The sequence below is a fragment of the Schistocerca americana genome, chromosome 3, assembly GCF_021461395.2.
Source record: "Schistocerca americana isolate TAMUIC-IGC-003095 chromosome 3, iqSchAmer2.1, whole genome shotgun sequence".
NCBI classification, from domain to species: domain Eukaryota; kingdom Metazoa; phylum Arthropoda; class Insecta; order Orthoptera; family Acrididae; genus Schistocerca; species Schistocerca americana.
In genome coordinates, this window is record NC_060121.1 from 884556390 (window position 1) to 884572772 (window position 16383).

General features: G+C 41.2%; 1 protein-coding gene across 1 annotated transcript in view; it reads left to right on the forward strand.

Moving 5' to 3' along the window:
* LOC124605364 (huntingtin) overlaps positions 1-16383 on the forward strand; it is a 511164-nt gene that overhangs the window by 191235 nt on the left and 303546 nt on the right. The window contains exons 20-21 of the mRNA XM_047136992.1: positions 9577-9762; positions 13120-13322. Coding sequence (XP_046992948.1) covers positions 9577-9762; positions 13120-13322 — 389 coding nt within the window. The remainder of the gene's footprint in view (positions 1-9576; positions 9763-13119; positions 13323-16383) is intronic.

A 16383-nucleotide genomic window follows, 5' to 3' on the forward strand; every position in this document is an offset into this window, starting at 1 on the left:
TTCATATGGAGAAAGGTTGAAAACAAGATAACTCTATTATTGGAACGTGGTGACATTGTGCATCCATTACAAAATATACACGTTTCAATTCCACAGAGAGAAATACAGTGACCTGCTGTAGAAGAATGCTTTGTAAAAAGGCGTGCCATTGCACTTTGGCACACTTAAGACCACATAATACACTCCTGGAAATGGAAAAAAGAACACATTGACACCGGTGTGTCAGACCCACCATACTTGCTCCGGACACTGCGAGAGGGCTGTACAAGCAATGATCACACGCACGGCACAGCGGACACACCAGGAACCGCGGTGTTGGCCGTCGAATGGCGCTAGCTGCGCAGCATTTGTGCACCGCCGCCGTCAGTGTCAGCCAGTTTGCCGTGGCATACGGAGCTCCATCGCAGTCTTTAACACTGGTAGCATGCCGCGACAGCGTGGACGTGAACTGTATGTGCAGTTGACGGACTTTGAGCGAGGGCGTATAGTGGGCATGCGGGAGGCCGGGTGGACGTACCGCCGAATTGCTCAACACGTGGGGCGTGAGATCTCCACAGTACATCGATGTTGTCGCCAGTGGTCGGCGGAAGGTGCACGTGCCCGTCGACCTGGGACCGGACCGCAGCGACGCACGGATGCACGCCAAGACCGTAGGATCCTACGCAGTGCCGTAGGGGACCGCACCGCCACTTCCCAGCAAATTAGGGACACTGTTGCTCCTGGGGTATCGGCGAGAACCATTCGCAACCGTCTCCATGAAGCTGGGCTACGGTCCCGCACACCGTTAGGCCGTCTTCCGCTCACGCCCCAACATCGTGCAGCCCGCCTCCAGTGGTGTCGCGACAGGCGTGAATGGAGGGACGAATGGAGACGTGTCGTCTTCAGCGATGAGAGTCGCTTCTGCCTTGGTGCCAATGATGGTCGTATGCGTGTTTGGCGCCGTGCAGGTGAGCGCCACAATCAGGACTGCATACGACCGAGGCACACAGGGCCAACACCCGGCATCATGGTGTGGGGAGCGATCCCCTACACTGGCCGTACGCCACTGGTGATCGTCGAGGGGACACTGAATAGTGCACGGTACATCCAAACCGTCATCGAACCCATCGTTCTACCATTCCTAGACCGGCAAGGGAACTTGCTGTTCCAACAGGACAATGCACGTCCGCATGTATCCCGTGCCACCCTACGTGCTCTAGAAGGTGTAAGTCTACTACCCTGGCCAGCAAGATCTCCGGATCTGTCCCCCATTGAGCATGTTTGGGACTGGATGAAGCGTCGTCTTACGCGGTCTGCACGTCCAGCACGAACGCTGGTCCAACTGAGGCGCCAGGTGGAAATGGCATGGCAAGCCGTTCCACAGGACTACATCCAGTATCTCTACGATCGTCTCCATGGGAGAATAGCAGCCTGAATTGCTGCGAAAGGTGGATATACACTGTACTAGTGCCGACATTGTGCATGCTCTGTTGCCTGTGTCTATGTGCCTGTGGTTCTGTCAGTGTGATCATGTGATGTATCTGACCCCAGGAATGTGTCAATAAAGTTTCCCCTTCCTGGGACAATGAATTCACGGTGTTCTTATTTCAATTTCCAGGAGTGTATGTTTTACATTTCCTCGAACACATATGTTTTATGTTTCAGACTTTTCAGAAAGATGTGCACTACAAGATGAACATATTTCTGAAAATTCGATTTTTTTTTAGTATTCACCCAGTTTGCAAATATCGTAGATCTGGAGCTGATGCACAGAGCTGTACGAGTTATAGTGGGTAGTCTCCACGTGACCCATGTTTACATTTTGTGATTTTGCTGTTTCCCCTTCGTTTACTCTCACATCAAATGAAAACAAAATGGATATCTGTGGCTGGAAGCTATCAAGTGATTTAAAATACATTCACATAGTTATGGAAGGCTAAAATATGTCATTAGTTTCAGATTTTATTTTATTTCCACTTTTCTGACAGTCAAGCATTAATCGCCTTGCGGGAACAGTGAAGTTATTTTTGTCTGTTTGCTAAAGAAATTTGATGTTTATTAACCCTTTCTACAGAGGCAGTCAATGTATTTGAAAGGGAATGTTTAATTCCGTAGTGCTGGCTAGTTTCAACTGTTTGCTGCATTTGAAGTGCACATTTTCATCTTCTAGCACATATGGCATTATGCCATAATAAAGAACCAAACATGATATAATACACTAATGGTGCTCCAAGAAAATTTACATCCCATAAACCACATTGAAAAGCTTAATATCAGGTCGAGGTCTACTTCATTGGGAATCTGGACATACGAATGTGCACTTTAAGTATGCACTTTAAATGTGCAAATTTTAGTATGGCTCACAAAATTCCGATGCTCTTGGAGTATACTATGGTGTCTTGTTTCTTTTATGACATAATGTATGATCTTTCAGTGTTTTACATGTACGTACATACGGGCTTCCTACGTCATGATAGCTGCGCAAGCGCGGTGCCGCCTGTTATCTACACTCTCTGGCAACTGCTGAAACGAACCTATTTCTAAACAGGTCACGGGAAAATATTGCGAATGGTGGTTTGAAAAGTGTTACTTTCCAAGTAAATATCCTTTTATGTAAGTTGAACTATGTGCAAGAATGTACCATGAATTTATTAGATCACAGTGCGTTTGACTCTCATTTAAAAATCAGCTCGTTGATGACGAGCCATTTAGAAGAATGTCGAACCCTGAAGATCAGACATTTATGTCATTATCAAAAATTTTAATGGAACATTGTGTGATACATCTTAAGTGTAAAATGCGCAAAAAAGATCGACATTATATGTGAAAACTTAGCTTCTCTTGCAGTTTATTAACCTTAGAGACCAATATTAATGTGAAAGCTTTTCTTTTATTGTAATAACACTATGTACCGGGTGTCAGTATAAATTTGAAAACTTAATAAATCACGGAATAATGTAGATAGAGAGGTAAAAATTGACACACATGCTTGGAATGACATGGGGTTTTATTAGAACAAAAAAAAAAAAAATTTCACAGAATGTCCGACAGATCTCTTGCAAGCGTCGTTTGGTGATGATCGTGTGCTCAGCCACCACTTTCGTCATGCTGGGCCTCCCAGGTCCCCAGCCCTCAGTCTGTGCGATTATTGGCTTTGGGGTTACCTGAAGTCATAAGTGTATCGTGATCGACCGACATCTCTAGCGATGCTGAAAGACAACATCTGACGCCAATGCCTCACCATAACTCTGGACGTGCTTTACAGTGCTGTTCACAACATTATTCCTCGACTACAGCTATTGTTGAGGAATGATGGTGGAGATATTGAGCATTTCCTGTAAAGAACATCATCTTTGCTTTGTCTTGCTTTGTTATGCTGATTATTGCTATTCTGATCAGATGAAGCGCCATCTGTTGGACATTTTTTGAACGTTTGTATTTTTTTGGTTCTAATAAAACCCCATGTCATTCCAAGCATGAGTGTCAATTTGTACCTCTCTATCTACATTATTCCGTGATTTTTTTCAGTTTTCAAATTTATACTGACTTTTTGATCACCTGGTATATTAATTTAAACTATTAACTTTCCCTGTTTGTGTGTTCGTGCTGCTTAACAGTGATGTTGCTGTTGGCTGACTATATCACATGTCCTATGCTCTGAATATCCACTGTCGTCGGCTGGCGAGATCACGTGACATGAGCTATTACTGGCTTACATAAGCGCATCGCAATCATGATTTCAATGATTCGGAAAGTAACATGCTGCATTGGGTGGTAATTCCAATGTTGTTGTTGTTGTTGTGGTCTTCAGTCCTGAGACTGGTTTGATGCAGCTCTCCATGCTACTCTATCCTGTGCAAGCTTCTTCATCTCCCAGTACTTCCTGCAACCTACATCCTTCTGAATCTGCTTAGTGTATTCATCTCTTGGTCTCCCTCTATGATTTTTACCCTCCACGCTGCCCTCCAGTGCTAAATTTGTGATCCCTTGATGCCTCAGAACATGTCCTACCAACCGGTCCCTTCTTCTTGTCAAGTTGTGCCACAAACTCCTCTTCTCCCCAATTCTGTTCAATACCGCCTCATTAGTTATGTGATCTACCCATCTAATCTTCAGCATTCTTCTGTTGCACCACATTTCGAAAGCTTCTATTCTTTTCTCGTGCAAACTATTTATCGTCCATGTTTCACTTCCATACATGGCTACACTCCATACAGATACTTTCTGAAATGACTTCCTGACATTTAAATCTATTCTTGATGTTAGCAAATTTCTCTTCTTCAGAAACGCTTTCCTTGCCATTGCCAATCTACATTTTATATCCTCTCTACTTCGACCATCATCAGTTAGTTTGCTCCCCAAATGCAAAACTCCTTTACTACTTTAAGTGTCTCATTTCCTAATCTAATTCCCTCAGCATCACCCGACTTAATTCAACTACATTCCATTATCCTCATTTTGCTTTTGTTGATGTTCATCTTATATCCTCCTTTCAAGACACTGTCCATTCCGTTCAACTGCTCTTCCAAGTCCTTTGCTGTCTCTGACAGAATTACAATGTAATCAGCGAACTTCAAAGTTTTTATTTCTTTTCCATGGATTTTAATACCTACTCCAAATTTTTCTTTTGTTTCCTTTACTGCTTGCTCAATATACAGATTGAATAACATCGGGGAGAGGCTACAACCCTGTCTCACTCCCTTCCCAACCGCTGCTTCCCTTTCATGCCCCTCGACGCTTATAACTGCCATCTGGTATCTGTGCAAAGTAGATGAGGGGAAAGGACTTGTAGATGCATTGATGTGATAGACATATGTAGCATTGGAGTGGAAGCAGGAAAGGGGATAGTTAGGTGGTAGACGTGGACTAGTGAAGGTTTAAGCCAGGGAGGTTACGGGAAGAAAAGATATGTTGTAGAGAGAGTTCCCACCAACACTTCAGAAAAGCTAGTATTGCTAGGAAGACTCCATATGACACGGGCTGTAAATCACACATTAAAGTGAAGCGCATCACATTGGGCTGCATGTTCAGCAAATGGGTAGTCCAGCCATATCTTGGCTACAGTTTATCAGTGGCCATCATGTTGACAGAGAGCAGTTTGGTTGTGATGCACATTTAGACAGTGGCACACACACATAACATGGTTGCTTTCACAGATAGCCCTGCCTCTGATGGGATAGGAGATGTCTGTGACAGGTTTGACTCGGTGGTAGTGGGAGGATGTATGGGACAAGTCTTGCATGTAGGACTATTGCACAGTTATGAGCCATGAAGAAAAGGGTTGGGAGCAGGGGTGGAGTAGGAACGCACAAGGATATTGCGTAGATTTGGTGGGCAGTGGAGTACTACTGTGGGACTGGGGAAGAGGATAGTGGGGAGGATATTCCTCATGTCAGGGTATGAAACAGGTAGTCGAAAACTTGGTAGAGAATGTGATTCATTTGCTTCAGTCCGGGATGGTGCCAAAATACGATAGGAATGCCCTTTTGTGGCTGGATAATTGGTATGTGGAAGGTGGTAAGTGACTGGAGAGAAAAGTCACAGGATAGCTGTTTCTGTACAAGGTTAATTTCGGTACGCAAAGGCCTCAATGAGAGACTCTTGGGATATTTGGAAAGTTTGTCACTACAAGTGTGATGAATCTGGATGACCAGGCTGAGTGGAAGGGACTTCTTGGTATGGAATGGGTGGCAGCTATCGTAGGTGAAGTATTGTTGGTGGTTCTGATGTTGCCATCCTTGAGGTGGAGATCAACATTGAGGAAGGAGACGTGTTGGGTTGAGGAGGACCAGATGAAGTGAATCAGGGAGAAGGCATTGAGGTTTTGGAGTAATTTGGATAGGGCATCCTCACACTCAGTCCAGGCTCTGAAGATGTTATCAGTGAACCTAATCCAGATGAGGGGTTTGGAATAGTTTGTGGTTTAGCAGGCTCCCCCCTATGTGGTCTGTGGGAAGGTTGGCATGGGATCGTGCCTATTGCTGTGCCATGGAATTGTTTGTAGGTGATGCCTTCAAAGGAGAAGCAATTGTGGATAAGTATATAGTTGTTCACCTTTATTCGGAAGGAGGTAGTACATTTGGAGTCATTTTGGCATTGAGAAATGTAGAGTTCAGTAGCAGCAAGGCCATGGACATTGGGGATGTTAGTGCAAAGGGAGTTGGCATCATTAGTCATGAGCAGGGCACCGAATGGTAAAGAGACAGGAACTGCAGAGAGTTGGTGGAGGAAATGACTGGAGTCTTTTATGTAGGAGCATAGGTTATGGGTAATAGGCTGAAGGTATTGGTTGAGGAGAGCAGAATTTCCCTCTGTGAGGCACTGTAATCAGCCACAAGGGGGCATCCTTAGTGGTTATGTTTGTGGGCTTAAGGATACAAGTAAACCCAACCACCCAGGAAGCCCTTATGTGGCTGGTTAGTGTGCCCCCCACAAACAGAATCTCTGCTTTTATGGACCAACACCTTCAGCCTATTATCCATAACCTTCACTGCTGTATAAAAGACGCCAATCATTTCCTCCAGTGACCCACTCAGTTGCTGTTCCTTTACCAATCAATATCAGCTTGTTACTATTGATACCACCTCCTTTTACACAAAAATCTTCAGTGCCTGTGGCCTTGCTGCTATTGAACACTATCCTTTCCAATGTGCGACTGACTCCAAACCTACTGCCTTCTGCCTTGCCATCATAACTAACAATATTCTCACCCACAATTACTTCTTCTTTGAGGCATCACCTATAAACAAATCTGTGGTACAGCAATGGTCACCTATGGGCTCTGTCCTATGCCAACCTTTTCATGGTCCAGCTAGATGAATCATTCCTAACCAACTTGGTGAGGATGCCCTACCCACATTTCTCCAGAACTTCAACACCTTCTCCTCTATTCATTCCACCTGGTCCTCCACTACCCAACCAGCAACCTTCCTTAATGTTGAGCTCCAACTCAGGTATGGCTGTATCAATACCTGTGTCCGCATCACATCTACCATCCACCATCAATACCCCCACTTCGACTGCTACCACCCATTCTGTACCATGAATTTCCTTCCATACAGCTTGACCATTCATGGTCATTTCACATCTGTAGTGCCGAGCAGTCCCTCTCCAAATTTGCCAAGGATATCATGGAGACCTTCACAGACTGAAATTACCCTCTCAACTCTGTCCAGAAACAGATAACCCATGCCTTCTCTCTCCAGTCACCTACCAACTTCCACATACCTACTGTCTAGCCACAAAGTTGCACTCCTCTTGTGACTCAATATTTCCCAGGACTGCAGCAGCTGATTCACACTCTCCTCCAAAGTTTCAAGTATCCAAGTATCTGTCATGCCCTGAAATGAGAATGACCTCCCCTCTGCCATACCCTGTTCTCCACAGTGATATCTGCCACCTATCCAACCTATGCAATATTGTTTTCCATCCCTACTCCAGCCCTGCTGCCAACCATTTGCCTCATGGCTCATACCCCTGCAATAGGACTAGCTGCAAGACCTGACTACTGTCTGCTCCAGTTGTGCCACAGGCATCTCCTGCCTTGTTGGAGGGAGGGCTACCTGTGAAAGCAGCCATGTCATCTACCAACTAAGCTTTAACCAATGTACCAGTTTCTACATGGGCATCATAAAACAAGTTGTCTGTCCACATGAATGGCCACCGACAAACTTTAGTTAAGAGACAGCTGGACCACACAGTTACTGAACATGCTGCCCAGTGTCATGTGCTTCACTTTAACGACTGTTTCACAGCTCGTGCCGTCTAGATTTGTACTAGCAGTATCAGCTTTTATGTGTTGTGTCAGTGGGAACTCTCCCTGCGACACATCCTCTGTTCCTTTAACTCCCCTGGACTAACCCTTCACTGGTCCCTGTTTCCCACCTACATAACCCTTTCTTTGCTCCCACTCTATTACTACAACACGTGTCTGTCCTGCCAACCCACCTACATGTCCTTTCCCCTCCTCTACTAAGCCCCCGCCCTCCTCCCCCCCAGGTCCACTACAGCACAGTGCCCTGAGACAGTGGCCATACGTCTGTGAATTGTGATTTTGTGAATATGTATGTGTTTTTCACTGCAGAAGAAGGACTTTGTCTTAAAGCTTCAATATATTAACAGTCTTTTTCATTGCGTCTGTCTGCTACTCAACACCACCTCTAATATGGTGAGTAGTAATTTGTCCTTTCCATTTTGTTGCAAATGTTACCTGCAGATGGGTTCATTCATTCTGTGTAGAGATTTCTTGTCGAGTTTGATCTTGATAGAAGTTGAAGATGCGAAGTCAGTGATGTATATATTGCACGGACAGTATATGACTTATAAATATGAATGGTCTTCAATGGAAATACTTGAAACAAAGATGTTTTCTATTATGTTGAGAAGTTTTCATGAAATTTAAATCACCAACTTTCTCCTTCGAATGTGAAATTTGTTTGATGACTTGCACCTACTTATTGTGACGGAGTTTTGGGATGGCTTGAAGTGGGTGAGAGATTCTGCACCAGAGACATGTATGGGGGCAGCAGAAGACCCTTTATAGTTTATTATTTACAACCATTCAGTCTCCTTGGCTGAGGCTGTTGATCTCTGGCACCTCGATGAGCAAATGAGCCTCTTGGTGCAACTGTACTTGCACCACCATCTGTGTCAATGGCACTGCATAACAAGTGTCTCCTAATACTGTGTCAGCCCCCGTGGTCATATTGTGTAACTGAGCATGTAACAAACTCAGCCATGGAATCTTCCATTGTCCTGGAGAAGATGGCCTAGTGACGGTAAGGCAACATTGTGCTCTGAACTCCACACCAGAGGATATATGGCTATGGCTGGCTGCATCAGACCGCAGCGATGCAGAGGGGAGGTGGCGTCCTTGGGTTGAGGTTATCGAAAAAGTTCAGAGAAGGGCATTTGTGTATTATTGCAGCATCAGGGGAGAGAGTGGCCAGTATATGATAGATGAAGTTTAGGTTGAAGTTATTAACAACAAAGACTTTTTCATTGTGGCAAGATATTTTCATGAAATTTCAATCCTAAACTTTCTCCCCTGAATGCTAGATATTTTGTAGACTCCCATATGCATAGGGAGAAATACCATTGTGGTAAAATATGGGAAACCAGAGCTTGTTTTGAAAGATTTAGGTGTTCATTTTTTCCATGTGGTATTCCAGAGTAGAACAGTCCAGAAATAGTCCGAAAGTGCTTTGATGACTGCAGTACCAGGCACTTATATGTGAATTGGAGTGTAATGATGTAGACAAAATGTGGCGATGAAACTGAAAGAATTTTATCCAAGAATATCACTAAAATAAACCAAGTTTCAAATTTATCACCTGTTGTTAATAACATTAATAGTTTAGTAATCAGATTATAAAAACAGAGTGGTTAAACATGTATGTAACTGATACCTGTTTGTTGTGCACATATATTCGTTACAGCATTTCAAATGAACTATTTGGGAACATTATGTTTACTTTTGTGCACTGCTGGCAGCATTTCAAATTTGGACAGAATATGTGCATTGTATGACTGCGAATGTTATTTTGTGTGTGGTAATTTGTACCACTGTAATAATGGCTTATTTTTATTCTCTTTCAGATCACTTTGGACTCTGGGGCAAGTCAGAAGTTTGTCTGCTTACTTAATGCAACACTAGAAACTCTTTCACAACTTCTGGAGATAGCAACTTTGCATGAAGGAGGAAGGCTAGCAGAAGAAATTCTTTCATACCTACGTCTAACAGTGATTATAGCTCCCACTGCAACTGTTAAATGTGTTCAACAGGTATTAGTTTTTTCATGTAAAATATTAATTATTTTTTGGTGAAAATGATCACCAAAATGAAACTACTATTAAATACTGTAGAAATTGAAACCAATGGCAGTGCTGGATTAAAGAAACATAAAGCTGGTGAAGATGAGGATTAGATACTAACTTCCAGAAAAAGAAGTTTGTGAAAAATTGATTTTTGCTATTTATTTAGTTTAAGCATCAACAGTAGAACCAAGTTACCAAGGCTACTTCTGCCATTGTTACACTGTTAAATGAAGTGTTTAGTTGGTTCTGTTCTTGATAGATAACACTTAAAAGACATTAATTACACTATTTTCACATCATTCATACCTACATAAATATCAACTATTTATCATTAAGAATCACAGTGTGGCAAAGTTTGAAACATGGGGTGACACACAAACCTACATTACACTCACTACGCTTATGTGAGCTGTCTTTCATCCCATGTTTCCCTGTGATGTTCTTCTGCTTCTCACTAAACACTACACATCATCTACATGCTTTCTTCTTCATTTCTACCAGTTTCATACAGTTTGGAAAATGTTTCTGTACAACCGAGCGATCCATGAAAAACCTCAGTTGCCTCTTCTCTCTGCAAGACTAATGCAGCTCAGATCTCCTTTATAAACTTAGGAGTGCTCATTTTTATCACAATCACACAATAGTGCAAAATTCAAGCATTGGATGCTGCTGTAATTATACGGTGGAAGCCAGGCAATCTTCACCAAGTCACTGTTTTGTGATCAGGTGGTCCATATGAGAGATCCTAATGAAAAAGTTTTGTGTTAGCTTTATGTTTGTTGTAATCCAGTACTGCCACTGGCTTCATTTTGTTGTTACCTTCTCTTGTGGCAACAGGCAGCACTGAGGAGTGTGCCTGGTACTTACTATCCACTCATCATTCGTGTCTTTCCACCACAATGCTAGAAGATAATTTTTACGACAAAAAAATTGTTCACCATTCTCGAGTTTTACCCACTATTAGAGCCTTGGGCAATCCTTTTCTCTTTTGAATTACAGTTCCCACAAGATCAGTGTTAGCTTTAGCCGATTCTTCAGCTAGCTGAGCAACCATGTGGAATTGGTCAACTTATACTTTGTGGTTCTTATCTTGGAGTGTGCTGAGCAGTTGCTTCACTACTGTAGAACCAGTGTTGTCCAGGTTATCATCCCTTCCATGGTAAACCTCAAGGTTGGATATGTAGCCAATTTTGGATGCTGCAAGAATGTATAGCTTCATGCCATATTTACTCGGCTAATTAGCCATATAAACTTTGAAACCTATACACCCCCTAAGGACACATATCTTCATCAGTGAACCATGAACAATGGCAGTTCATGCAGCTCGAGACATGGATGGGGATTGCATTGTTGCCAGTTGCAAGCAACAGTTGTGGTAAGTGCACACACACACATGCTCTGTGCTTGAAGAAAACATGCAAACTGCAAATTATGTTACTCACTTGCTTGTGCAGAATTTATCACTTACTACCACCCTCAGCCATGACGACTTGCAACAAGCGGAATAAACATTCACTATTAACCCACTAGAATTATGTTTAACTCCCGCATTGGCAACAACATTCACCGCAGACCGCAAGAACACTACTGAACGCTTGTGGCCCATCAGAGAATGCGTAAAGTAGATATGCAGAACAAGCCTGAACACGACTGCCATCACTTGTGACTCCAACTATAGTGCTTCATCTGGTTGATAACTTTCTTTGAACTTATTTACGAAGGCATCCAAAAGAGGCCTAACTTGATGAAAGGCACTGAAGTCTACTCCATCTTCCTTTTTTTGCTTTGTGTTGTCATTTATATGAAATGTTGACAAAATATTAAAAAAACCATTCCTTGGCATAACATTTGGGCAGAAACTCCAGTTAGCCACTGGATTACTACATCAGTGACTGGCCATACTTGGCATCTCACTGATCAACGTGTGGAGGATAATAGCCAGAAATATCTTTCAGAATTTGCCCCTAATTTGTTTTGTGCTCTGAGTATGGTCAGCTTCTGTCTAGCACATAGGTTTCTTTGTTCCTTCATATTTGAAATAACACTGTCATTTACAAAATGAGGGAAAAAATCTAAATATTCACAAGCCTGATCAAGTACTTGTGTGGCACACCATGAGAGGCTGTAAATACCAAAGTGTTTGGAGTTTTATCCACTTCACTCCCATCATCTTTCAAATTGTTACTCAGTCTTGGTCTGTTTGGTGTTGAGTGGCTGGGTCCACAGACGATGGTGAACCTTAATTTGACATTGAATATGATTATGAAATTATACAGAATGTTGCAGAACCAATCGCTTAAAATTTTACGTTCTGTATTGATTTAGGAAGAAATTAGACGTACTAGGACTCTGGTTATTGTCTAGTATTCCATGATCACTGTCAGTATTGAAACCCAAAAAACATTCATCATCCATAGTCTCAGCAAGTACTTCTTCAATAATTTTCTTGAACTTTTGCATCATTATGACATGCCATTTTGATTATAAAGAAGATAACAAGCTAAAACCAATAATAGTGGCATCAAAAACAGTAACAGACAAATAACAGACCACCATAGAACATCTAACAAACAAACAACAAACATAAGCAACTTGTTTCAAAAAAATATATACTGGCATATTGCTTTACCTTGCTATGTCCTATGATCCAGTGCTAAAGTGATGAACTAAAAACATTAGAGAACCTATGGGTTTTAGCGGGAACAGTAAAATTATGTTTGAAACGCAAAAGGAGCGTGGAATGCTACGCAATGTAATATTATGGTGGCACATTTTCTTCTTTTTCATGCACGACGTAATATTACGCCAACTGCATGGTGTTAACAAAGAATCAAGCTGCTTACTGAAATGAGTGTCCATTGTCTGAGAATGTGAAATGATGGAAGATGTTTTACGTCTTGGCTTTACGTCACAATTTATGCATCCTGTGATATCAGAACAGGGTTCAGGTGGTTATAAGAAACTGTCATTATTAATTATTAGTATGACAATCATTGACAACACTGATTTGATGCCCATCTGACCTAACACATACCTCTTCCCTGTCAATACCTTATAACCAGTTGTGACTAAATTTCATAAATATTGCAGCTGTTTCATGAGCCTGTAACAATGAGATTTATGTTTCCTATTTATTTTTAGTTTTTTCCTCAACTGCTGTTAACTGTGACCATTTTTGTGAACTGTTAAATCTTGGAACATTTTGTGTGTTTTATTATTTGCTGTTGTGCAGCTAACATTTCAGGTTTTGTAGATATTACTTTGAAAAGCTTCTGCAGAAATGCTCTGAGTAATGAGTACTTTTTGCTTTGTACATGTAAACAGCTACTGAAATGCCTGTTTGGTACAAATCTAAGCGCACAATGGGAGGATGCAGATGAGAAGAAATTTTCTTCAGCACCTGTTGGCTCTCAGGTTCCTGTCTCATCTGATGGATTTTACAGTACATGTTTTCAAGCAGCGTACCGTTGCCTTACAGATAATATTGCATCCCCTTGCACAAAGACAGACAAGGACGAAGTGTCTACGTAAGTTTTATGTAAATTTCTTATTCTTTTATTTTATTACATTTTACAGCCCTTGTCTATACTGTCCTCATAGGCCATAAAAGGGAAAAAAGAATATATACTATTTAATATATGCAGTTTTGTTGAATCGCCGTCTTGTTGTTGTTGTTGTTGTTGTTGTTGTGGTCTTCAGTCCTGAGACTGATTTGATGCAGCTCTCCATGCTACCCTATCCTGTGCAAGCTTTTTCATCTCCCAGTACCTACTGCAACCTACATCCTTCTGAATCTGCTTAGTCTATTTATTCATCTCTTGGTCTCCCTCTACGATTTTTACCCTCCACGCTGCCCTCCAATACTAAATTGGTGATCCCTTGATGCCTCAGAACATGTCCTACCAACCTATCCCTTCTTCTGGTCAAGTTGTGCCACAAACTTCTCTCCTCCCCAATCCTATTCAGTACTTCCTCATTAGTTATGTGATCTTCTCTTTATTGTGTGTGCTATTAACTAATTTTGACTGTTGGTCATTGCCAAGCACATATCAAAAGCCTTTAGTTTATTGAAAGCTACTATTGTATGTCAAAATGTTTGTTAATTCTTATTGTTAGTTTTAAGGTAGAAAAGGGTAAAGTCACTCTGAAACGTGCCCACAGTGGATAACTTCAATAACACATGACTTCATGCTTTGGCAGGAGCTCCCGCCAAGTGAACTGCTCACTACTTTGGTTGATGAGTTTGGAGGGAAATAAGTAAGAAAAAAAACTTTAAAATTTTGTGAATTATCTGGACTCAAGCCAAATTTTTTTTGAATTGAGCTGTGTATTGATTTTATGCAACATTTTTAAGAGCTGACAGGGCAGTACAAAGTTTTATTGTATGTGAGAGAGGGGAGAGGGTTATTCAAGTGCTAGTCATTGTACCAAGCTTCATTCCTCTGTAGGTCTGCCTGCATTTACCTACAATTTTAGTCATTACTACTTTCCTATGTACATCATGATCATCATCATCACCTGCGAATAATTTTGTCTAGCCATCTATGTCATCCATTTGATCATTTGGTTGTATGTCGTGAACTGATAATTGTAGTTTATCATTCCATTGTGAAGCTGCCTTTGCATCTGAGGTTTTTTGCCCCTTTAAATGTAGAATGTTGATTCCTGTATCCAGGAAGTCCTGAATCCAGTCACAAAGCTGGTTGGATGTTCCATAACCTCATGTTTTGTTTACTAGTTCACATTATAGACTTTATTCAATGTTTTCTGGCCGGCCGCGGTGGTCTCGCGGTTCTAGGCGCTCAGTTTGGAACCGCGCGACTGCTACGGTCGCAGGTTCGAATCCTGCCTCGGGCATGGATGTGTGTGATGTCCTTAGGTTAGTTAGGTTTAAGTAGTTCTAAGTTCTAGGGGACTGATGACCAGAGATGTTAAGTCCCATGGTGCTCAGAGCCATTTGAGCCATTTTTTAAAATGCTTTCTGAAAGTGTGAAGTATGACATCAATCTGGCGTCCATTATCTACTGTCTTGTGGATCTCGTGAATAAACTGTGAGTTTTACTATACTACTGTTTGTGGAGTTCATGTTGATTCCTACAGAGGGGACTTTTGTTCACTAAATACGCCATAATACTTTAACATGAAACATGTCCCATAGTTTTACAGCAGATTGCTAGTAGTAGTAGTAGTAGTTGTAGTAGTAGTAGTAGCTTTATTCATCCATAGATCTCTTTTTATAAGGATATAGGACATGTCAAAGTATTGTTGCAATAGATTCCTGTAGTTAAGTACATATGTCTCACAATCTTTTTTGAAAGGATGAGTGATCTGTAACTTTTTCAAACCACGTGGAAAACACATCATTTCTCCAGTGCCCTTTGACAGGTTGCAGCTACAAGGGAAGTAAGTTCGTTTGCATTATCTATGTAGAAGTATCCAGGTGTGTCATCACGCCAGTTGCCTTTCCTTTGTTGAGCAATTTTATTTGATTTGTCTTCTGTGGGTACTTATCTCCATATCTTTCATTTGGGCTTTTATGTGATTGATGAAAGGAGGAACTGTATTAACATCTTTCGGAGCAAAACAATTTTACGATATTGAATCCATATTTCCACCTTCTCTATGTCATTCTCTATTTGGATACCGTTGTGGTCACTGAACCTTCTATTTACAAATTTTATGGTTGTCATGTAACAACAAAATTTTATGGGATTTTGTTTTAGATCAGTAGGCAAAATTTTTCTTTCAAATTCATTGAATGCATCTCATGTGGTCTTCTTACATTCCTTTTGGCCTTATTCAGTTTTTATTTATCAAAAAACTTTCAATTAATTTAAAACAATCATGAAGTTCACTCAGCTTTTGTGGAGTCTTTCTGACATGACTGTAGAATCCATGGCTGGTTATTTCTGTCCCTGGCAACTTACTTCTGCACATACATGTCTAAAGCATATTGTCTAATAACCTCATTGCTGGTGAAATTTAGACCCTGATCTTCCTTCGTATTATTTCTATACAATTGTGGTTCATACTGTAAAGGTCCATATGCAGTTCCACTTTGTCACAATTTGTTGTAATCATTTTGTACTTGGATTTTCTACTGTTTGTGTGATCTTTTTGGTTATCCTTTTGCCATATTTTCCTTCTTTGTTGCTTTCACAAGACATGTGCTGTAGTAATTTGCTACTACTCTGATGACTTTGATATTGAATGTTTGATGATTTGTCAGTTTTCAATATTAAACCGTGTGGAATGTCATCCAGAAATGTACTTTGTACGTAACCACTGCATATATCCTAAATTATTGCATTTATGTGTAGGAACTGATATTGTAGTTTGTGAAGTTACAGGAATAAATCCTCTGATCATGATAAAATTGTTGAATTTCAGAAAGAGGAAAATGAAATTTCATTATGTATGCATAACTGAATAGTGGTCAAAACAGTAAGGGTATAAGATGACTTAGACATTTGGTAAATTCACTCTGACACAGATACTTTTTAATTATTTATTTTCTTCTTGGACAAGCTGAGTAAGGACGACATGCCAATTTCAGTTCATTAATTGTTGTTGTTTACTTTTCTTCTA